The sequence below is a fragment of the Pongo pygmaeus genome, chromosome 16 (assembly GCF_028885625.2).
Source record: "Pongo pygmaeus isolate AG05252 chromosome 16, NHGRI_mPonPyg2-v2.0_pri, whole genome shotgun sequence".
Taxonomy (NCBI): Eukaryota; Metazoa; Chordata; class Mammalia; order Primates; family Hominidae; genus Pongo; species Pongo pygmaeus.
Genome location: NC_072389.2, coordinates 24,745,154 through 24,768,739, shown reverse-complemented (window position 1 = coordinate 24,768,739; position 23,586 = coordinate 24,745,154). Strand labels below are relative to the sequence as shown.

Genomic DNA, 23,586 nt, shown 5'->3' with positions numbered 1-23,586 from the left:
TAGCATAACAGGTTTGGCAGTCCAAGACTTTATTTTCTTTTACATATTAAAAAAACTCTAATGAAAGAGCTATGTGAGAGATATAAAGAGGGTATTTCCAATGAAAAAAGGGTGCAACCAGCAGGGAGAAAAAGGAATTCTAAATGTGTTTATGCTTGGTAACTTAACCTTAAAACACACAGAACAAAGCTTAACAAACTAAAAAAAGAAATAAGTTGACGATCATTGTGGGAAACTTTAATATCTGTGTCTCAGCCACTGAAAAATAAACAAACATCAGTAAGGAAATAGAATCATTAAAGGATGCATTTAACACGCTCGATCTAATTGAGAGACGTGGTACACTACACTCAACATGCAGAATACATATCCTTTTCAAGTGCAGAAGCAATATTTATAAAAATTAGCCATATTTTTGATCATTGAGAAGACACAAATTCCAAAGAGTTTTAGTTATACAAATATTTAATCAGAGTGGAACTATAAGTTTGGAAATTAAGCAAAACATTTTCAGTATGGTAAAGGGATGAATAAAATCAAAGTTTGCTTTTCTGAAACACTAATAAAATTGATGGCCCCCAGCAAGACTGATTAAGAAAACAGACAAAAGGCAGAAACTCTAACTGCAGACCTTATAAATATTTAAAAAGATAAATGAATAATAGAACAACTTTGAAATTTTATATAAAATGAACAAATTGATTCAGCAAACACAGGATACCAAAATGAATATTCAAATATATGTAATTGAACCTGTAATTAAACACCTTATAAAGAAAACTACAGTCTCACATGGCTTAATAAGTGAATTCTTTCCAAATGCTTAAGGAAGAAATAGCACACATCTTACATCAACTCTGTCAGAAATAGGAGAAGAAACATTTCTCAAATTGTCTAAACAGCATAGCTTTAATACTTCATAATAAAACCTCACAAGTCTGGGCGCAGTGGCTCATGCCTGTAATCCCAGCACTTTGGGAGGCCGAGGAGGGTGGATCACGAGGTCAGGAGATTGAGACCATCCTGGCTAACAGGGTGAAACCCCGTCTCTACTAAAAAATACAATAAATTAGCCAGGCGTGGTGGTGGGCGTCTATAGTCCCAGCTGCTCAGGAGGCTGAAGCAGGAGAATGGTGTGAACCCGGAAGGCGGAGCTTGCAATGAGCCAAGATCATGCCACTGCATTCCGGCCTGGACAACAGGACGAGACTCCATGGCAAAAAAAAAAAAAAAAAAAAAAAAAAAAAAAAAAAAAAAAAAACAGAAGAAAAACTTAGACTCCACTTTCTCTTGTGAACGTTAAGTACAAAATTACCAAATGAAATATGAGCAAGCCCATCTCAACCACACATAATATGGTATTAATCACATATCACAACAAAGTTGATTTAATTCCAGAAGTGCAATGTTAAACATTCAAAAGCCAATCACTGTTAAGTTACCTTATCAACATAAAAAGATAAGAAAAAACATTGCTCAATCAAGAAAGAAAAAAGCAGTTGATAAAATTCAGTACCTATTCATAAATCTTAAAACCTGTCAACAGAGAGGAAGCAATATGTGAGCTAAACACTCCCCAAGCTGAGAATAGTGACATAACTTATTTGCAGCCAAAAGATGAAAATTGCAGGCCGGGCACGGTGGCTCACACCTCTAATCCCAGCACTTTGGGAGGCAGAGGTGGGCAAATCACAAGTTCTGGAGGAGTTCAAAACCAGCCTGGCCAACATGGTGAAACCCTGTCTCTATTAAAAATAAAAAAAAATGAGCCGGGTGTGGTGGCACATGCCTGTATTCCCAGCTATTAGGGAGGCTGAGGCAGAAGAATCGCTTGAACAGTGGAGGCAGATGTTGTGACAGTGAGCCGAGATTGTGCCACTGCACTCCAGCCTGGCAACAGAGCAAGACTGCGTTTCAAAAAAAAAAAAAAAAAAAAAAAAAAAGAATGAAAATTGAATTGCAGTATAATCTTAAAATTTTTGAGAAATCTACGTTTTTCAGCTAAAAAGAGACAGACTCAGCCTTTTGACCTTTCTTCTTTCCCTCCTTGGAAGGCAATCCAAGGCCTGGAAAAACAGCAGCCACATTGTAACCAAAAGAATAAAAACATGGCTAAGGAAGTATCAGGAAACTGAAAAGAACTCTGGACTGCCTTCCTCTGCACGTTTTAAGTGACAAAAATGAAATCTCTATTTCTTTAAGTCACTGAATCAGATTTATTCTTTCTGTGGCTACAAGTAGCCCTAAATGATGTATTAAATACTAAAATAAATACTAAAATACACACCAAAATACTAACATTTTGGTCTTGAACTGCTGATCTCAGGTGATACACCCATCTCAGCCTACCAAGGTGCTGGGTTTACAGGCATGAGCCATCACACCCACCTCAAAAGCTTTGTGTTTTTAAATATATTAGACATGTCTCTAGTTTCAAAAAAAAAAAAACCCTTAATAATGTAGGAGAATAAGAGAAACTTTTTCCAAAAAAGAGAAATTATTGTGATTATTTTACCTTATTGGAATGTTGGATAACATAGTCAGCTTTATTAATCATCAAGCATGCTGTAAATTTTCCATTATAATAGGATTTGTACCTCAATTAAGGTGATAAAGTTTTAAAGCTCAGAAAGTGAAAGCCAGCCCCACCCCTCTCCTAGAGTGGGTGGGGACAGCAGTTGCATGGGCGCCTTTCCTTGTGACATCACAGGACCTTCATGACACGTGGCTGCTTGACCCCGCCTCCTTTCCCTTTCATCTTTCTCATTGACCAATGGGCTTGGAGCATTAAGGCCACACCCCTATTCTGCATTCTAGTGCAGCCCTGGTGACGCCTCCTCTGGCTCAGTCACACAGCTGCGTGGTACGTGACTGGAGGCATATCACTGCCTTTGCCTGGATCACGCCAATGTGGCCCCAACCCCACCTCCCTCCCCTCCCCATGATGTCAGAAAAAAACCAACAGAGCAAATTGCCTGAGGCCAAGGAACAGGTAAAACGCATAGGATTGCGGGACCCCAACCCCAACCCAGCCCCAGGTCCCCTCTGATGGCAGAACAGCTGTCAGAGTCCATGTCACTCCAGAGGTACACCAGGCTGGGCCCCCCCAATGCCTCTGGGCTCCCTCAACCAAAATCTTGTGTCAGCCCCAACCCCTGCCCTCACCTGACTTTGAGCGGGTGACTCAAGGGACTCCCTGCTCTGTACTCTGCCCTCACCTCCTCTTGCCTGAAAACTGACCTCCCTGGGCCCTTCAGGTTCATGTTTCCAAGGAACTGGATGCCCCAGCACCTGCCCTCACCAGTCACCCCAGGGTGACTTTGGGCAGGTGACTCCTGGGGCTCCCCGCTCCATACTCTGCCCTTGCCTACCGCTGCCCCATGGCTGACCTCCTTGGGCTGTTTGGGCTCATGTCTCCAAGTACCTGGGTCCCAACCCTGCGAACCCCAACCCAATCTCAAAGAGGCAACTTGGGCATAGCACTGATGTCACCCGTCCCCCACCACCCCACGGAGGAGTGGAATGTACTGACGGCACAGTCCCTCTAGGAACTGTCATTACTGCTGCAAGACTGGCTTTTGATCTTAGGACCCATCCCCTAAGTGTTCTCACCCCGTTTCTGGTTACGCTGGTTGCAGCACAAATTTCCATCTGGAAGGGGAGTGGGGACCATGTGACCTAGGATCAAGAAGTTTCAGGCTGCCTTACTCCCTTAACACAGAAGTTGACTGTTTGAAAAGCCTACACCTCCCTTGTGAACTCAAAATGTTGAGAGTGTCTCTGGGTGGCAATGGGAGAACGGGTTTGGTTTGGTTTTCTCCCAGGCTTCTACTCTCCAGAGAGACTTCAACAGTTTTTCCTAAGTTCTCCACCTCATATTTGAATTCTCCATGGTTCTGGCACCAGAGTGCCCATCAGTCAGTGATCTTTGAAGTGAGATTTGCTCATCTTCTGTGGAAGAGACCTTGGGAAACTGAACTTGACAACTTGAATCTTCCTCATCTCATCTCAACCTGGGGTACTTTCAGTGCCACAGGATACATATGGGGCATCATTCTGAAGCATCACTTTCCCTTGATTCTCTTGAGAGAGACAAAACATTAATGTTCTTAGGGATGACAGTCACACATATATTTCTAAGAGACTAGCAGACTTCTCTCCAAAATGAAGCTTGGGTTGTCCTCTTTCTGTTCAATTCCCAGATTTAACAGAAAGGCTGCCTTCTGCCCTGAGGATACGTGACTTTTACTTTTCTACCTCTGCCTCTGGTTTTGGTCCCTGGCAGCTGCTGATTTGTGGCAAAATCCCAGAGCTCGGAGGCAGAAGAATGAGTTTCGGTTCCATTATTGCCTTTCTTTTAGCCATGGTATCAATCTCTCTCAGTCACTAAGTGATTGCAACAACACCTTGTACAGTTGTCGGTAGCATTAAATCAGATAGTCTATAAGAGTATTTTGTATAAACTGTAAAGTGACTGTAGGAGCTTGTAGTTCTCATGAGTATCACTGCTCCTCTTTTCCACAGTTTACAGATGATCATCAGTGGAACAGTGCTGGTGCTGGTACCGGAGCAACCGACAGCAAACAGAAGAAAATAAATAATGGCACTAACCCTGAGAAAACCACTTCTGGTGGTTACCATTCACCTGAGGATGTGAGTCGTGGCTGGCTGGTCTCCTGAGGACAAGGGGCACAAGGGGAAGTCGAGGGTAACTGTTGAGATTGTGGAAGGAAGAACTGCTGGATACTGGTTAAGAATTCTGGGTTTGAATCCTACCTCTCTCTCCATCTGCGAGGGACACGATTTATGGCAAATTGCTTGAGTTCTTTGGACCTCTCTTTTCACATCTGTAAAATAGGGGTGGTAATGTTTTACTTACATGTGTGAAGCTTAAATCAGATTTGTTGTTGTTGTTGCTGTTGTTGTTGTTGTGTTAATCTCTAGTCCAGGGCCTGCTGTAAACTCCTCTCCTCTTTGGGCTTCCATTTCCTGAGGAGGTAGAGTTAGAGTATTAGAGGTTTCTGTTTGCTCTGAGACTCTGGGATTTAAAGATTCACTAGAATGGAAACCTTGGGGCCAAGGGCTCCTGTCTGCCTTTTCCGTCCTATATCCCAGCTGGGAAGAACTGTCCCTGGCCCCTATGTGCTTGCTCAATGCTTGTTGAATGAACACATCTTTCTAAATCACAAGCTAGCAGAAGGGTGGGCTTTTCTCACATTCCATGTCTGAAGGTTTCTGTTACTGTCTTTTCTGGAGAATCTAGTTTCAGACTTTCAGTATTGTGGCTGTGGGCAAAAACCAATAAAGACCCAAATCCTTTTTCTTTGGGCATTAAGGAGAGTTGATCAGTTCATGTTCCCATTGGGTCTAAGAACTCTGCCCTTAAAATCCATTCCTGACCCCTGCCTACCGCTTCCTGGCCTGGGGAATAGAATCGAGGGGCTACCCTCAGTCACCTTCCTTTGACTCTCCCCACAGAAACAACAGAACCGAGCTCAGCTGAAAGAAGTAACATGGTTTCTTTCTTTGCTCACGACATGACTGCTGGGTTTCGGGGGCACTCAGATGTAGAGGCCCCAGTCTCGTCTCGCCTACTCCCAGTACGGGGAGGAAGGCTCACCTCCCAGATTCCACCCCATCCCCACAGGGTCCCTGATAACCTGGTCCCATGGGTGGGCCTGTCCTGGGGCAGTGGTGCCATTCTGGGGGCATGTCTCTTGCTGTGCCATCTCTGCCTCCCTCTAGTAAGAGCTCTGTCTTCCTCTTCCTATAGGAAAAGCAGGAAAGCCACCAATATCAGCAAGCCCTAAGGAGGCAGCTAGAGGTGAGTGGAGGGTGTGAAGTTCCCTCCTGTCATCTGGAGAAGGTTTCTTTGCTTCTCTTTCAGCACTTGCTTGTCTTTTCTCCCAAAGGCCCAGGATCATACCATACGAATCCTTATGTGTCAGAAAACTGAACTGGAGACAGCGCTCTATTACAGCCAGGATGCTGCTAGGAAATTTGAAGGTGGGAATCTGGGCACCCCATCTTCCTTCAACCTGGCATTTTCACAGGCCTTTGGGCTGCATCTCAACCTCTCTCATTCCAGAAGAATCCAAGGATCTGGCAGGATGCCTGCATCATTCCTGGAACTTTGCAAGAGAGTTACAGCGGGCTCTCTCTGCTGTGTCCACACAGCACAAGAAGGCGGACAGGGTGAGTCCAATCACCTACCCGGTCCCCTGGGAGCCCAGCTTCACAGATGGAGGAATGAGCCTAAAGGTCCCTTCTGCAGGATGCAGTGTCCTGTCCAGAAGACAGCATGGGCCATTTCTTGCTGCTTTTGTATGTGGTTGTTAGAGGCAGGTTGGGGCTGGGTCAGCTGCTGTCAGTGAGTTTCGGGGCGCTGTGGGGAGCAAGCACTGGACACAGAGCTCCGAGGCCAAGTGCCCACCCTGCCCATACTTGGCTGTGCCCTTGGTCAAATCCTTGGTGGGGATTAGGGTACTTGTACCATGAAGGTACAGAAGAGTATCTTTAGTATGTTACCATTTGTGTAGAGAGAGGGAACACATGTACGTGTGTGTGTGTGTCTCTGTGTGTGTACGTATTATGGTAATATACATAAAACATGTTTGTAAGGATTCATAAAAAACTCAGGCGAGAGGAACAGTATTGGGGGGAGATATTTCCCTTCTGTACCTTCTGAAGTTTGGACTATGCCAATGTATCGTTCTTTCAAAAATCAACAAAGGATTAATTTCCTCCTCCTTATCTGTGCCCCTACCCCCACCAAAAGAATGGGTTTAGAGAATCAGATATACCTGGGTGTTGAAATCCCAGCTCTAAGTGATCTTAGGCAAGCACTTAACCTTTAATACCCCATGTTTTTCATCTACACAATAGAGGTGATAATGATAACTGTCTCCTATGGTGGTGGTGAGGATTAAATGGGATTGTTAGCTTAGGGCCTGGTGAAGCACTCAATAAAGTTTCCAACAGTGGTAGTAATAATAGCAATAGCAGCATTACTGTAATAATGCTGTATACAGTAATAGTAAAATTTTCTCATCTCTCTGGGCCCCTGTTAGCCAGCTAACAATTCAGTCTTTTTCCCTGTCCCTTCCACCCTTACTGAGTTCTTTGAAAAACAAGTGAGAGCCAGGTGTGGTGGCACATGCCTGTAATCCCAGCTACATAGAAGGCTGAGGAGAAGAATCACTTGAACCCGGGAGGCAGAGGTTGCCGTGCAGTGAGATTGCGCTATTGCACTCCAGCCTGGGCAACAAGAACGAAACTCCATCTCAAAAAAAAAAAAAAAAAAGAAAAAGAAAAAAAAATTATACCATGGACTTGGAAATGCCTTGAGAACATGTCAGGTGGGATTGAGAGGGAGCAAGTGTTACTGTGGAGTAGTCACTGTAGCTGTCATCACTGGTCGGTCAGCTGCTCCTCTGCCTGCTGTATCCTGACTTGACCTTTCTCTATTTGCAGTATATCAAGGAGTTAACAAAGGAGAGGGACGCTTTGAGTCTGGAGCTGTACAGGAACACGTAGGATAGGGGAAGGTGGGATGGGAGGTCTGAGAGCCCTTAGCGTGGGTGGTGTGCTGGGAGGTGGGGGGTACAGGTGAGCATGGCAGGGGGTCATACAGGTTTGCATGTGTGCACAGGGAAGCTCCAGTGCCGGCTGTGCCACTGACTCATGGGGTAGCCTCAGGCAACTCATGTCTTCTCTCTGGCCTGCCACCTGGGACTTTTAATTCCTGGGTCCCTTCTAGTGCCACGGTTCTGTGGTTGTGGGGCGAGGGTAGAGGGTCGATCACCAAAGCGGTCCTTTCTGTTCTTCGTTCATTCCTTTCTCTATTGCCTCCGGCCATAGCATAACCAATGAGGAGCTGAAGGAGAAAAATGCCGAACTACAAGAAAAACTTCGACTTGTAGAAACTGAAAAGTCTGAGATCCAGCTCCACATCAAGGAGCTAAAAAGGAAACTGGAGACAGGCAAAATCCTGCTGCCACAGGTGAGCAGCGGCAGCCCCGGGGGGTGTGGGAGCCCCATCCAGCTGGGACCATGGTCTAGGGATCATGCAGGGTATGGGGAGGCTCCAGCCAAGAGCTGGAAAATTTGGGTCCTTGTTCTGGTCCCGCCATAGAATCCTCTAGAGTGTGCTAAAAATCTACAAATTGGGACCATGCCTGGGAAATCAGAAAACCTCAGGGTTAGGGCTTAAAATTTCTTTTTAAAGAATCATAGACTAAAACCGTTATTTTATAGATTACATTTATATACCTAGCTTATGAGTCTATTTCCTTTTGAGGTTCAAACCAACACTTTGCAGGAGGAGAAGATGTGGAATCAGGAGGAGGAGCTACGGGATCAGAAGGAGAAGCTACGGAAGCAGGAGGAGAAGATGTGGAGACAGGAGCAGAGGCTGCGGAAGCAGGAGAAGGAGCTGCGCGAGCTGGAGGAGCAGATGCGGAAGAAGGAGGAGCAGATGTGGGAGCAGGATAAGCAGATGCGGAAGCAGGAGGAGCATATGTGCGACCTGGAGGGGCAGATGCGGAAGCAGGTGGAGGAGATGCAGAAGAAGGAGGAGCAGATGATGAAGCAGGAGGAACAGATGTGGGAGCAGGAGAAGCAGATGATGAAGCAGGAGGAGCATATGTGTGACCTGGAGGGGCAGATGCGGAAGCAGGAGGAGGAGATGCGGAAGCAGGAGGAGCAGATGATGAAGCAGGAGGAGCATATGCGCGACCTGGAGGGGCAGATGCGGAAGCAGGAGGAGGAGATGCGGAAGCAGGAGGAGCAGATGCGGAAGCAGGAGGAGCAGATGCGGAAGCAGGAGGAGCGGATGCGGAAGCAGGAGGAGCAGATGCAGAAGCAGGAGGAACAGATGCAGGAGCAGGAGGAGCAGATGCGGAAGCAGGAGGAGCAGATGCAGGAGAAGGAGGAGCAGATGCGGAAGCAGGAGCAGATGCGGAAGCAGGAGGAGCAGATGTGTGAGCTGGAGGAGCAAATGCGGATGCAGGAGGAGCAGATGAGGGAGCAGGACGAGAGGCTGCGATTTAAGGAGGAGAGGCTGTGGGATCAGGATGAGAAGATGCAGGAGGAGGAGGAGAAGATGCGGGGGCAGGTGGAGGAGAAGATGCGGGGGCAGGTGGAGAAGATGCGGGAGAAGGAGAGGACGGGAGAGCAGAAGATGCAGGAAGAGCGGTGCTCAGAGCCCTGCCTCCCTCCCTCCGAAGATCTGTATGATACGAGCCACCCTGGCAGCGTGAAGCCTGCACGAGAGGCCACGGAGGGTTCTCCTGATGACAATTGCACTGCACAGATCATGCAGCTGCTTGGTGGAAGGAAGAATGCCCAGGAGTGCCCAGTCTTAGGCAGCACCTCCTGCATCCCATTCTTCTACCGAGGAGATAAGAAAAAGATCAAGATCATCAGTATCTAAAAGCCGGCACTGTCAACAAGGCCTACAGAAGTGTAAGCCGCCACGTGACCTTGTGAATATCGTCTGAGAACAAACTTGAAAAAAGAAAATTTATTTTAAATTGTGGCAAAATACTGGCCGGGCACGGTGGCCTGCACCTGTAATCACAGCACTTTGGGAGGCCTAGGCGGGGGGATCACCAATCCCAGCTACGTGGGAGGCTGAGGTTGCAGTGAGCCGAGATCACACCACTGCACTCCTCTCTGGCTGACAGAGTGAAACTCCCATCTCAAAAAAAAAAAAAAAAAAAAAAAAAATTTCTACTTGAGGACTCTAATATCTATGTATGCTTCTATTTTTTTTTTTTCTTGGTCTTTCTCGTTTAGTCTTGTGTTGTCTTGTCTTATGGCATGCCTAGTAAACTTTTATCTGCCTCCAGAGAGTATTGACTTTGACTTTATGGCACACAATTGGCGTTCAAGCAGATCACCTTCATCTAGTTTGGGACTAAGCTGGCTCAAAGCAGGTTTTAGTTTTTGTGACAGCTGGTCTATTTTTTATTCTTTTGGATTCTTAGGGGTGGCCCTTCCAGGATCCCCACCAAGGTCCCATCTCCTTACTGGGACCCAAATTCTCAATATGTCATTTCAGCCCTGTGAGAGCACCAAACATTCAGCTAGGCTCTCCAGCCTCTTAACTATCACTTCATACTCAGTTTCTTAGCCTCTTAGCCCTCCACTGTTGACCAATCACCAAATGGGGGAAAGCACTACAGACTGTCAGGGTCACCTCCTAGGCCTGGTCACTCAAGTCCTGGCTGAGGTCTCCAATTACCTTCCAACAATTGTTTTTGATGGTGAGGGGGGACACATTTTTGTCCAGTTTTTCTAACTGTTCCTGTGGGGAGGCTAATCTATAACAAGCTATTCTGCCTTTAATGAATGTTGAAAATCTTTTTTTTTTTTTTGAGATGGAGTCTCGCTCTGTTGCCCAGGCTCTAGTGCAGTGGTGTAATCTCTGCTTACTGTAACCTCCGCCTCCTGGGTTCAAGCAATTCTCCTGCCTCAGCCTCCCAAGTAGCTGCAATTACACGCATGTGCCACCACCCCTGGCTAATTTTTATATTTTTAGTAGAGACGGGATTTCACTATGTTGTCCAGGCTGGTCTCGAGCTCCTGACTCAGGTGATCTACCCGCCTCAGCCTCCCCAAGTGCTGGGATTACAGGCGTGTGCCACTGCATCCAGCCCATCTGTCTTTTTAAAAATGTTTCTGATTTGAGGTATAATTTATATTCCGTGAAATGCACAGATCTGGTTTACATTTTGATGACTTTTAACAAATGCATTATCCATGTAACCCACCTCCTTTGAAGATATGGAACATTTCTATCATCCAGAAAGTTCTCCTGTGCTTTCATCCTGTCCGGCACTCCTCCAGCAGCTGATGAACCTGCTGAGGACATTGGTACAGGATTCTGGCCTCCCCAAAAGAGCTACTTTGACAAGACTGCTTGCCTTACCCAGCACTAAATCCCTGCCTGCTCTCTCAAAATTTCCATCTTTAAACTGCTTGTACCTATAACCCTCCCACATGAAATCCATAGATAAACCAGCCCACAGCCTAATATTTACTGTATACCCAAGCTTTCAGAAATATGACTCCCAGGAGTGGGGACTGATGGCTGCATCCCCTCCTCCTCCTGGAAGCCTCTACCAGCCTACAGAGCCCACAGAGTAGATCTCACCAGGCAGCTTGAGCCTGAAAGTGCTGCGGAGCCTCCTGCTGGTTCACCCTCACTATGGTGGCAGCTGCATGGGAGCAGCTGGGCTCACCCATTAAGCAAGAAGACGTTGGCTTGATACTGACACTCCAACCCCAGCCTGGGCAAGCCTGGCTGAAAGGACCCTTCCTTCTGGTCAGACTGTGGGGAGATGGGCCAGAGCATACACGCTCTACCGCCCTCCTCATGCTTCAGCTGTGCTTCCTTCTTAACAGAGGGAGCAGCTCATGGATTTGGCCAAAGTCTTCTTGAGGGCTGTAGGTTTGACAGGCTGGGTGTGTGGGGGCCACTGTGCTAGAGAGACAGACTGGTGTGTCAGAAGGCAGCCACCTGGCCAGAGGGGGGTCAACCCCCTTGGTAACCCCCTTCCCCCATCTGGACACAGAGCCCTGCACTCTCCACATGTGACTGCTCCCCTCAGAGCTGCCTCAAGAAGAGGGGTTCTAACCCTGTGGGTGGGGACATTGTGTTACTTTACAGTGGGCCATGGCTCCCTCTGATATCTCCAACTCAGAGGCAGTAGAGAGAAGATGAGAAATTCCCTGCACCTCTAGTCCTAGCTACTTGAGAGGCTGAGGGAAGAAGGTCACTTGAGCCCAGGAGTTCAAGGCTGCAATGAGCTATGATTATGTCAATGCATTCCAGCCTGAGCAACAGAGTGAGACCCAACCTCAAAAACAATAATAAGTTAAACATAAAACTACCACATTATTGGCCAGGCATGGTGGCTCACACCTGTAATCCCAGCAACTTGGGAGGCTGAGGCGGGTGGATCACGAGGTCAGGAGATCGAGACCATCTTGGCTAACACGGTGAAACCGTCTCTACTAAAAATACAAAAAAGTTAGCCAGGCATGGTGGGGGGCGCCTGTAGTCCCAGCTACTCTGGAGGCTGAGACAGGAAAATGGCGTGAACCTGAGAGGCGGAGCTTACTGTGAGCTGAGATGGCGCCACTGCACTCAAGCCTGGGTGACAGAGCGAGACGCTGTCTCAAAATAAATAAATAAATATGTAAGCATTCCACATTATTGACCAATTCCACTCCTAGGTATAGACACAAAGAATGAAAAGACACTTGTAAACCAATGTTCATAGCAGCATTACAACAGTCAAGAGACGAAAGCAACCTGATTGCCCACTGATGAAGGGATAACATGTGGCTTACATATATAATGGACGAGTATTGAGCCTTTAAAAGAAAATTCTGATGCATATGGATGAACCCCAAACACCTAAGAAGTTCAATAACCCAGTCACAAAAGGACAAATACCACATGACTCCCCTTATAGGAGACACCTTGAATAGTCAAATTCTGAGACAAAAGTAGAATGGTGGTTGCTTGGGGACACAAGGAGTTAGTGTTTCATGGATACGGAGTTTCAGTCAGAGAAAAGGCAAAAGTTGTAGAGATGGATGGTGGTGATGGCTGGGCAATAATGTGAATATACTTAATGCCAATGAACTGTACACATAAAAATGATTAAAACGGCAAGTTTTACGGTATGTATATTTTACCACAATATGTAAATTTTTTTAATTACATTTTTAAAATTGTTATGAAAAAATACAAATAATCCATCCAAGTCATTTAGAAAAGGAGCATCGGATCAAGCTTTTCAAAGTGCCAAAACTCAGAAGATTACCTGGTTGCTTGCCCCATACCCAGCTGTCCAGAATTGACTTGGCCCTATATACAGGTGCAGGAGTTTCTTCTTCATCTTTTTTCTCTTTGTCATTCAGATCTTCTTTCTTTGTTCCACTTGGTTCGACACTATCATCTGCAGAATTAAAGATTTTTTAATCTGTAACTGCTTTTCAGAATGTCATACCGTTAGTCTCTGCAAATGTCCCTCCCCGAAAAGTTACAACACACATCGTTAACTGAATGGCATGTGGTGTCCCCCACCCCCAGGGCTGTGAGCATGTGTGACTAATAAACTGCTATTTCATCTGTCCAGTGTCGGCGTCCTATGTTCAGCCATCCCATATCCCTAGGGCAGGAATCTTCTAGGGTTATAAACAGAACTTTAATCAACCTCTCCTTGGTTATTTTACTGGTTCCATGATACAAGTTTTTCTGTGCAAAAGATCTGAACAGAAACTTCACAGAGGATACAAGAGTGGCAAGGAAGAACATGATATTCAGCATCGTTAGCCATTATGGAAGTGCAATTAAAACCACAACGAGATCCCACTAGACTTGTTAGAATGGCTCAACTAAAAAACACTGAGAACACCAAGTGCTAACAAAGACACAGAGCAACAGAAACGTGACAGATTGCCAGCGGGAAGGCAAACTAAAACAGCCACTTTGGAAAACAGTTCAGCACATGACCCAACTTTCACACTACTAGGTCTTTATCCTAGGGAAATGGAAACTATATTCACACAAAATCTGTACAGAAATGCTCACAGCAGGATTACAATTGGGAAAGAAAAATGGAAACAACCACAAGGTCCCACAGTAGCAGAATGGATAAACACCATGTTGTACATGCACATGACGAGATACTATTCAGCAATAAAAAGAACTATCAATACACAGAACAGCAGATAAACCTCAAACATATAACTGGGAGTAAATGAAGATGGTTTCAAAACGTTACTTAAAATATGGTTCCACTCACATGACATTCTCAAAAAGAATACTCTATACTGATGGAGAACAGATCAGTGGTTGCCAGGATACGAGGCCAGGGAACACGTGATAAAAAGGAGCAGCACAAGAGAGCTTTTAGGGTGATGAAACTTCTCCATCCTGATGATGATGGGGGTTACGTGAATCTATAGAAGTCAAAATTTACTGAACTACATACCACAATAAAATAAATTTCATATAAGTATTTTAGTTAAAAAAATGTTGGCTGGGTGTGGTGGCTCACACCTGTAATCCCAGCACTTTGGGAGGCTGAGGTGGGCAATTCACAAGGTCAGGAGTTCGAGACCAGCCTGGCCAACATGGTGAAACCCTGTCTCTACTAAAAACACAAAAATTACTCAGGCTTGGTGGCACATGCCTGTAATCCCAGGTACTTGGGAGGCTGAGGCATGAGAATGGCTTGAACCTGGAAGGCGGAGGTTGCAGTGAGCTGAGATCACGCCATTGCACTCCAGCCTGGACCACCGAGTGAGACTGCATTTCAGAAAAAAAAAAAAAAAAGGAAAATATCTAGGTCCAGGGAGGACAGCTGGAATAGTCTGGTGGAATCATGTCAGAGCAGGGAGCTGGGTCTGGAGGGCTGGAGTAGGGTGTGGCCCCACTCTAGGAAGGAACTAGGAAACGCATCCTGGGTGAAGCAAGAGCAGAGTCCCGTTCTGCAACAGGTGAGCATTTATCTTGATCTGAGAAACTACATGCACATTTAATAAGTCTCACTTAGCCTCTTATTTTCCTTAACAACATGGAAAATGAGAGAACAAACAATTCAGAAGGTTAAGACATGAAATACATTTAATTCAGAAATCATACACAGGAAGGTAGGAAATGAATGGGGGAAAAAAGCAGCTAATGGAAAGTGAAAATGGGCCAGATGCAGTGGCTCACGCCGGTAATTCCACCACGTTGGGAGGCCGAGGTGGGCGGATCACTTGAGGTCAGGAGTTTGAGACCGGCCTGGCCAACATGGTGAAACCTGATCTCTACTAAAAATATCAAAATTGGCCCGGCATGGTGGCAGCCACCTGTAATCCCAGCAGTTCGAGAGGCTGAGGCAGGAGAATTGCTTGAACCTGGGAGTCAGAGGTTGCAGTGAGCTGGCATCTTGCCACTGGACTCCAGCCTATACAACAAAGCAAGACTCTATCTCAAAAAAAAAAAAAAAAAAAAAAAAAAAGTGAAAATAACCCAACATGTACTATGCAAAGCCTCTGGCCTAACAACAATACATTACCCTTTTAAATCTTTACAAACAACCTTGAAGGAGGCAGGCTTTGTTGTCTCCAGTTTACCAAGGTAGACACCTCGGATCACAGAATACAGAGTAGAACCCAGCCAGAAACATAGCTCAGGTGAGAATACAGGTGCTGGCTCTAAATGCCACACTCTGCCCTACGTGTATGTGTGTGTGTGTGTGTGTGTGTGTGTGTGTGTGTGTGTGTGTGTGTGTGTGGTCACAAACCACAGCCCAGGGGCCAAACCCAGTCCACAGCCTCTTTGTGTATGGTCTGAAAGCAGAAAAAGTATTTTACTTTTGTTGTTCTTTTGAGACAGTCTTGGCTCACCACAACCTGTGCCTTCAAGGTTCAAGTGATTCTCCCAGGTTCAAGTGATTCTCGTGCCTCAGCCTCCGAGGAGCTGGGATTACAGGCGTGCATCACCATGGCCGGCTAATTTTTTGTTTTGAGTGGAGATGGGGTTTCACCATGTTGGCCAGGCTGGTCTCGAACTCCTGACCTCAGGTGATCTGCCTGCCTTGGCCTCTAAAAGTGCTGGGATTACAGGTGTGAGCCACCACGCCCGGCCACTGTATTTTATATTTTTTAATAATTGAAAAATAATCAAAAGAAAAACAGTATTTTGTGACTTGCAAACATTCTGAGGACTTCATCTTTTGGTGTCCATAAATCAACTTTACAGAATGAACGTCCCCTGCCCGCTGACGCAGTATTGTCTGTGGCTACTTTGGCACTACAGCTGCAAGGTCCCATGGCTATGACAGAGACCATAGGGTCCATTGAGACCTTAAAATATTTACTATCTCACCCTTTAAAGAAAGTAGGCCACCCCTACCCTACATCTGGCTATAAATTTTACACGTTAAAAAAATGCAACATTCTTAATTTTAAACTCAGTACACTGGAACACTGCTCATCTCCCTTCTTCAAGATGAAAAGCTTCGACAGTCACCAGGAAGCAGACAAGAACCCTAAGTACACCTGAAGAGTTATTCTCAGGAGCATAAATTACAACATTTTACAACAGCAAAAGCAGGATGAAGTCACTGGAGGGTATGAAAACAACCAAGAGTAATTAGCACCACCAGCTCCAAGACCACACCACATCAGCTTCAAAGTTGTCTACTCTTCCTTTCACTACTGTACAGTTCAAAGTAGACACAGAGAAAATCGAACACATACTGCCCAGACACATTGCTTATGGAATGCTGGAGAGAAGGGAAGCGAGACCTCCCATTGGCCAGGTGTGGTGGCTCACGCCTGTAATCCCAGCACTTTGAGAGGCCAATGTGGGAGGATCACTTGCACCCAGGAGATCAAGACCAGCCTGGCCTACACAGCAAAACCCCATCTCTACTAAAAATACAAAATACGGCTAGGTGTGGTAGCTCACATCTGTAATCCTAGCACTTTGGGAGGCCGAGGTGAGAGGATCACTTGAGGTCAGGAGTTCCAGAGCAGCCTGGCCAACACAGTGATACCCCATCTCTACTAAAAATGTGGCTCATGCCTATAATCCCAGCACTTTGGGAGACTGAGGCGGGTGGATCACGAGGTCAGGAGTTCGAGACCAGCCTGACCAACATGGTGAAACCTCATCTCTACTAAAAATTCAAAAATTAGCCGGGCGTGCTGGCGTGCACCTGTAATCCCAGGTACTCAGGAGACTGAGGTGGGAGAATCACTTGAACCCGGGTGGAAGTTGCAGTGAGCCAAGAAGGCGCCACCGCACTCCAGCCTAGGCCACAAAAGCAAGACTCCGTCTCAAAACAGAAAACAGCAACAACAAAAATTCCACTGTCAAGACAGCAGCGTGACCACATGCTACATCTCTTTCTTCTATAGAACATCATTAGACATAGTAAAAAAAAACCAGTATTTTGAGACAGAGTTTCATTCTGTTGCCCAGGCTGGAGTGCAATGGCGCGATCTTGGCTCACTGCAACCTCCAGCTCCCAGGTTCAAGCGATTCTCCTGCCTCAGTCTCCCGAGTAGCTGGGATTACAAAAAAAATACATACATTTTAAAGCAGAGTAACAAATTGATAACTAAGCGTGGAGTGGAAAGAAGGGACCACCGAGGACTGGAAATGGCAACGTTAGACTATGAACTAAACTTCTCCCATGGTTGATTTGGCCTATGCCCAGGAATGAACAAAGACAGCAGGCCCGTGAGACTGGAAGAAAGATGGAGTCAGCCATGCTAGACTTCTCTCACCGTTATCATCTTTGCAAAGCTGGTCTCACCATTTATTGAAGTGAATTTTTTTTTTTTTTTGAGATGAAGTCTTGCTCTGTTGCCTAGGCTGGAGTACAATGGTGCAATCTCGGCTCACTGCAACCTCCACCTCCCAGGTTCAAGCAATTCTCCTGCCTCAGCCTCCCAACTAGCTGGGATTATAGATGCCCACCACCATGCCTGGCTAATTTTTGTATTTTTAGTAGAAACGGGGTTTCACCATCTTGGGACTCACAATACACATCAGCCCATCGCCTCTCCTGCTTGGCAGGGATGGTCATGATCCTCATTTCCCAGTTAAAGAAACCAAAACTCCATTATGGGGTTTCACCATATTAGCCAGGCTTGTCTCCAACGCCTGACCGCAAGTGATCCAAGCGCCTCGGCCTCCCAAAGTGCTGGGATTACAAGTGTGAGCCACTGCACTCAGCCAATTAGGAGGAAATATCCAACATTTAGCCAGGTGCAGTGGCTCACTCCTTAATCCCAGCACTTTCAGAAGCTGAGGTGGGAGGATCACTTGAGCCCAGGAGTTTGAGTCCAGGCCTGGCAACATAGTGAGACCGTCTCAACACAACATTTAAAAATTAGCCAGGCATGGTGGTGTGCGTCTGTAGTCACAGCTACTTGGGAGGCTGAGATGGGAGAGTGTTTCAGCCCAGAAGGTCAAGTAAGCTGTGACTGTGCCACTGTACTCCAGTCTGCATAACAGAGCAAGACCCTGTCTCAAAAAAAATCCAAAATATATAAATAATTGATACAACTCAAAACAACCCAATTTTTAAAATGTTTAAAAAAAAAACTTGAAGAGACCTTTCTTTAAAGAAGACATGAAAATAGGAAGTGGGTATCTGAAAGGTGTTCCGCATTGCAGATCATTAGGGAAATGCAAATCAAACCCACTGAGATACCCCCTCACACCCCTTATGACCATTATCAAAAAGTCAAAAGATAAATGTTGGCAAGAGTGCGGAGAAATCGGAACTTTTGCATACTATGGATGAGAATGTAGATTGATACAGCCATTCTGGAAAAGAGTATGAAGATTTCTACAGAAATTAAAAATAGAACTACCATATGACTCAGCAATCCCTCTTCTGGGCATACAGCTAAAGGAAATGAAATCATTACTTTGTAAAGATACCTGTATTCTCATGTTCATTGCAGCCTTAATCACAATAGCCAAGATATGGAAACAATCTAAGTGTCCATCAATGGATAAATGGATAAAGAGTCTGTGGCACACATACACAATGGAATATTATTCAGCCAGGAAAACAAACAAGGTCTTGCCGTTTGCTGCAAGATGGATGAGGCTGGAGGATGTCATGCTTAGTGAAATAAAGCATACACAGAAAATCAAATATTGTATAAACTCATTTATATGTGGGATGTAAAAATGTAAATAAATAAACCTACAGGGATAGAGAGTAAAACATTGTCTACCAGGGGAGGTAGGGGACGGGAGGAATTGGGGACATAGAGGCCAAAGGATACAAAGTAGCAGGTATGAAGGATGAACAAGCCTAGAGATGTTCTGTGAGACAGCTGATTTTTGTATTTTTAGTAGAGATGGGATTTCACCATATTGGGTCAGGATGCTCTCAAACTCCTGACCTCAGGTGATCCACCTGCCTTGGCCTCTGAAAGTATTGGGATTACAGGCGTTAGCCACTGTGCCTGGCCTGTATTGTATTTTAATGGGTGATGATTGGTTTTCATATTAAGATAGTGAAATCTAGCACAAAAATCTCAAAAATGTGTTTGGTGATTGAAGGAATATTCTGAAAATTACCTAGTATAGATGTTAGGATAAAGAGCAGACCCTTTTAAATATAGGTGAGAGGAGAAGTTGGAGGGTATGATGATACTCAGAAGTTTTTCACAGGCTGCGTGCAGTGGCTCACGCCTATAATTCTAGCACTTTGGGAGGCCGAGGCAGGTGGATCACGAGATCAGGAGATCGAGAGGCTGAGGAAGGAGAATTGCTTGAACCCAGGAGACGGTGGGTGCTGTGAGCCAAGATCGTGACATTGCAGTCCAGTCTGGGCAATACAGCAAGACTCCGTCTCAAAAAAAAAAAAAAAAAGAAAAAAGAAAAAATTATTACGTAAATAAATAGGCTGGGCATGGTGGCTCCGGCCTGTAATCCCAACACTTTGGGAGGACAAGGTGGGCAGATGACCTGAGATCAGCAGTTCAAGACCAAGCTGACCAACATGAAGAAACCCCACCTCTACTGAAACTACAAAATTAGCCAGGCGTGATGGCACACACCTGTAATCCCAGCGGCTCGAGAGGCTGAGGCAGGAGAATCACTTGAACCTGGGAGGTGGAGGTTGCAGTGAGCCAAGATCGCGTCATTGCACTCCAGCCTGGGCAACAAGAGTGAAACTATCTCAAAAAAACAAAAAAACAAAAAAAGTAAATAAATACAATACAGTACAGCTACTACGATTTACCTAAGAAGCTGTTGTATGAGCTGAACCAGAGGCAAACACTGTTTGCCAGAAGGCTCACAGATCCCCGTATTAATAAGGTCTTTATCCAATGGAGTCCTGCTTCTATGAAATGTTGAGGCATTCGCTTCCTGTTCATCAATTTCTTTTTCCTTCTGTGCTTCTTTTTTGGCCTCAGTATCCTGTAATTCATAAACAGAAATTGTTTACAAGTGATCTCATCAGCAGGTGTGAAGGCACACAGGCTGGCTGAGCCCTGACCCCAATGCCAAGCTATCCCAGCCTCCGTGGCTAACGCACACACCTACCCACAGGCCCCCACCTGCCCTGTTGGAAACCCTAACTCAGTTATGCAGTTCCAAACAGTGTCTTCTTTTTACAGATCCAAGGTCCAGGCTGCCTCTGCTGATGCTTTCCAACCTCCTTCTGTGAAGTCCCTAAAATCTTTAACCCTGCTACTGGCTCTCACAAAACCCAATGTGATCTGCCCCACACACGCAGCATCCAGCTGCTTTGTAAGGACAAGAAAAAGCTGGAATTCTCACACACACTGGTTCAAATGTAAATGGCAAAGCCACTTGGGGAAACTATGAACACACACTGACCCCAGGACCTAACAAATTCCACTCCAAGTGTTTACCCAAAGGGAGAACATATGTCCACTAAAGTACTTGTACATAGCACAATCGTGGCAGCTCTACACGGCCAAAAACCAGAAAGCCTGGGCATGGTGGCTCACGCTTGTAATCCCAACACTTTGGGAGGCCAAGGTGGGGGGATCACTTGAGCCCAGGAGTTCGAGACCAGCCTCTGCAATACAGCGAAACCTTGTGTCTACAAAAAAATCAAAAAACTAGCTGGGCATGGAAACATGTCTGTGGTCCCTGCAACACAGGAGGCTGAGATGGGAGGATCATTCGAGCCTAGGAGGACAAGGCTGCAGTGAGCCAACATCAGGTCACTGCATCCAGCCTGGGTGACAGAGCAAGTCCTTGTCTCAAAAAAAAAAAAAAAGAAAACAAAAACCAAAAGCAATTAAATGCCCTTCAATAGGGGAATGAATTAACAGTACTACACCTATAAAATAGAACACTTCCCAATAAGAAAAACGAAGTCACAATACACATAACAGTGTGGAGTGAATCTGAAAATCATTCTCCAAGGCAAAACAGGAAAGAGTGCATACTATACAGTTATATTGCTGCAACACTCAGAGCAGGCAAAATGAATCTAATCTCAGGGCAGGGGAGTATCCTGGCTGCAAGTGCCAAGGGCACAGGGATCTTTCCGGGTGACGGGAATGGTCTACATGAGGAACAGGTTACCTGTTAACTTCACTGAAACAGACAACCTGCAGTATTTCATCACAATTAAATCATAACTCAAAAAAATTTTAAATTAGCACATAAGGTCAGTCGCGGTGGCTCACGCCTGTAATCCCAGCACTTTGGGAAGTTGAGGCAGGCCAATCACAAGGTCAAGAGATCGAGATCATCGTGGATAACATGGTGAAATCCCGTCTCTACTAAAAATACAAAAACTTAAGCAGGCGTGGTGATGGGCGCCTGTAGTCCCAGCTACTTGGGAGGCTGAGGCAGGAGAATGGCGTGAACCCAGGAGGCGGACCTTGCGGAGAGCCGAGATGGTGCCACTGCGCTCCAGGCTGGGTGACAGAGTGAGACTCCGTCTCAAAAATAAATAAATAAATAAATAAATAAATAAGCACATAAAATAATTTTAATTTAAAAAATACTTGGATATGATAAAAGTTGAGTGTTTTACTGTGTTCTGTTATTCTTCACATGTGTGAGTGTGTATTTCCGATCTCAGTGCACCACCAGGTCATGTGTGCCTCCAAGGCCATACCTGGATCTCCGCAGTAATGGCTGCGTGTAAGGCTGACTCCAACCCTCCAGCAGCCATCAAGCTGCCCACCAGAAGATCAATCATGAATTGACGACCTGGACTTATGTTCACTTCATTGCCTGAAACTGAAATAGAAAGTGTGTGGCAATTGGAGTGAAACGCCATCCCCTCCCAGCACCCTGACCCATGCCCTCTCCTGTTCCTTCCCCGAGCCCACCTGCGCAGGGCAGGAGAGCAGAGAGTGCCCGGGCCTGCTCCTCCGTGGTGGGCAGCAGCACGGACAGCCGCTCTGCAGCACGGCCTGGGCAGCCGACTGCACGATGCTCAGCACGTCCGCGCTCCTGGCCAGGGTCACCACTGTCTGGTTAGGAACACAAACAGAAAACCAAAATTAAAAGCAAGTAGATCCCGTAACGTCAGACTATAGAATACAGAAAGACTTACCACAGGGAATCTAGAGTGGCCAAATGTTAAGAAATGTAATACTACTAACCAGAGACAATTCAGAGTATCAATCATTCCATTTCAACTCTCATTCTTAATAAATAAAATGCCCACACAGGAATGGCGGCAGCTGCTAACCAGCTGACAGCCCCCAGGCAAACAAGTCCAGTAACCACCAGGGCCTCTTCCCCAATGCCACTGAGCCCCACACCCACTGGATGACAGGGTGGGCGGCCTCATGAGGCCCACTGTACTCCTCATCTCTTCCTCCAGGGAAGCTGCCATGTGTGTCCTTGAGGGCCTATCCAGGGTGGCGAGAGCTCTACGTACCATTCTCAGTGACAGCCAGGGTTTGAGCGTCCCCACTCCCACACGCCACATCGGTGACCTTCAGTCCTTATTTAAGCCCAGCTACCAGCATCGGAGTGGCCTCATCTTCACTGGAGCCTTCAAACAGATAGGACAGAGGTTACTAAGTCCTGTAAGAGGCCACCTCCTGCTGCACGCTCCCACTCATGCAGAGCAGACATACCGTGGCCCAGCCGGCCGCAGTTCCCGTGGCCCCAGGTGTACAGCTCCCCCTCGGCAGTGATGGCCGCGCTGTAAGTGCTCCCGCAAGCGATGTGCACCACGTGCTTCCCGGCCTGCTTTCCAGAGAAGGCGGAGATCACCTTAGGCTCCTCCAGAGACCCTGGGGAGGATGGGAACAAACAGGAATGCCCTTCTTCTTGGTGTTTTTTCTTATTAGCAAAGGAAATTCAATATCCAAATTTAGACCATCACAGCATCAGGCCAGTTTCACCTTCCAGGTACTTTATAAAATAAGGAAGAGAGAATTCCAACACCTAACACCTCCATGACTTTTTGTTCAGTTGGAACCCGATGCCAAGCATGGTATCCAGTAGAAATATAAAAACAGTGTTTGTTAAAGACTCGTATGACAGGCCGGCCACGGTGGCTCCCACCTGTAATCCCAGCACTTTGGGAGGCCAAGGAGGGCAGATCACCTGAGGTCAGGACTTCGAGACCAGCCTGGCTAACATGGTGAAACCCTGTCTCTACTAAAAATAAAAAATTAGCTGGGCATGGTGGTGGGCGCCTGTAATCCCAGCTACTTGGGAGGCTCAGGCAGGAGAATCACTTGAACCCAGGAGGCGGAGGTTGCAGTGAGCTGAGATCGCCCCATTGCACTCCACCTTGGGCAACAAGAACAAAACTCCATCTCAAAAAAAAAAAAGAGACTTGTAAAGTCCATTGCAGCTTTATTCACAATGGCCCAAAACCATGGTCCATCTGCAACAGAAGGAATGAATTACCCATACACACAACAACATGGCGTGTTCTCAAGACATCTGCTAAGTGAAAGACGCCAGAAACAAAACACCATACACTGTATGGCTTTGTTTATATTAAATTATAGAAAAGGCAAAATAATAACAACAGAGAGCAGATCACAGGTTGTCAGGAACTAGAGGTAGGAAGTGGGGAT

General features: G+C 46.1%; 2 protein-coding genes across 17 annotated transcripts in view; one reads left to right on the top strand and one right to left on the bottom strand.

The window, feature by feature from the left end:
- Positions 1-215: 215 nt before the first annotated feature.
- LOC129028684 (uncharacterized) overlaps positions 216-23,586 on the bottom strand; it is a 51,950-nt gene continuing 28,579 nt past the window's right edge. For 12 of the 13 annotated variants that reach the window (XM_063653221.1, XM_063653228.1, XM_063653222.1 and 9 more), the window contains 11 exons: positions 22,630-22,788; positions 22,428-22,544; positions 21,871-22,014; positions 21,654-21,778; positions 19,791-19,969; positions 19,606-19,703; positions 12,840-12,974; positions 10,776-10,866; positions 5,661-5,767; positions 4,777-4,847; positions 216-1,209 (listed from right to left, as the gene is read on the bottom strand). In XM_063653221.1, coding sequence (XP_063509291.1) covers positions 997-1,209; positions 4,777-4,847; positions 5,661-5,767; positions 10,776-10,866; positions 12,840-12,974; positions 19,606-19,703; positions 19,791-19,969; positions 21,654-21,737 — 978 coding nt within the window. In that variant the 5' untranslated portion in view covers positions 21,738-21,778; positions 21,871-22,014; positions 22,428-22,544; positions 22,630-22,788 and the 3' untranslated portion in view covers positions 216-996. The remainder of the gene's footprint in view (positions 1,210-4,776; positions 4,848-5,660; positions 5,768-10,775; positions 10,867-12,839; positions 12,975-19,605; positions 19,704-19,790; positions 19,970-21,653; positions 21,779-21,870; positions 22,015-22,427; positions 22,545-22,629; positions 22,789-23,586) is intronic. The other variant, XM_063653232.1, reaches the window with a different exon arrangement.
- On the top strand, positions 1,922-10,009 carry LOC129028680 (golgin subfamily A member 6-like protein 7). 4 transcript variants are annotated; one of them, XM_054474317.2, is made up of 9 exons: positions 1,922-2,992; positions 4,525-4,653; positions 5,479-5,508; positions 5,774-5,824; positions 5,913-6,006; positions 6,089-6,195; positions 7,474-7,532; positions 7,861-8,002; positions 8,300-10,009. In XM_054474317.2, the coding sequence occupies exons 1-9, from the start codon at positions 2,909-2,911 to the stop codon at positions 9,431-9,433; spliced, it is 1,830 nt and encodes a 609-aa protein (XP_054330292.1). In that variant the 5' UTR covers positions 1,922-2,908; the 3' UTR covers positions 9,434-10,009. The 4 variants fall into 4 exon arrangements, with proteins under 4 accessions (XP_054330292.1, XP_054330289.1, XP_054330290.1 ...); XM_054474314.2 differs by lacking the exon at positions 5,479-5,508; XM_054474315.2 differs by lacking the exons at positions 5,479-5,508; positions 5,774-5,824.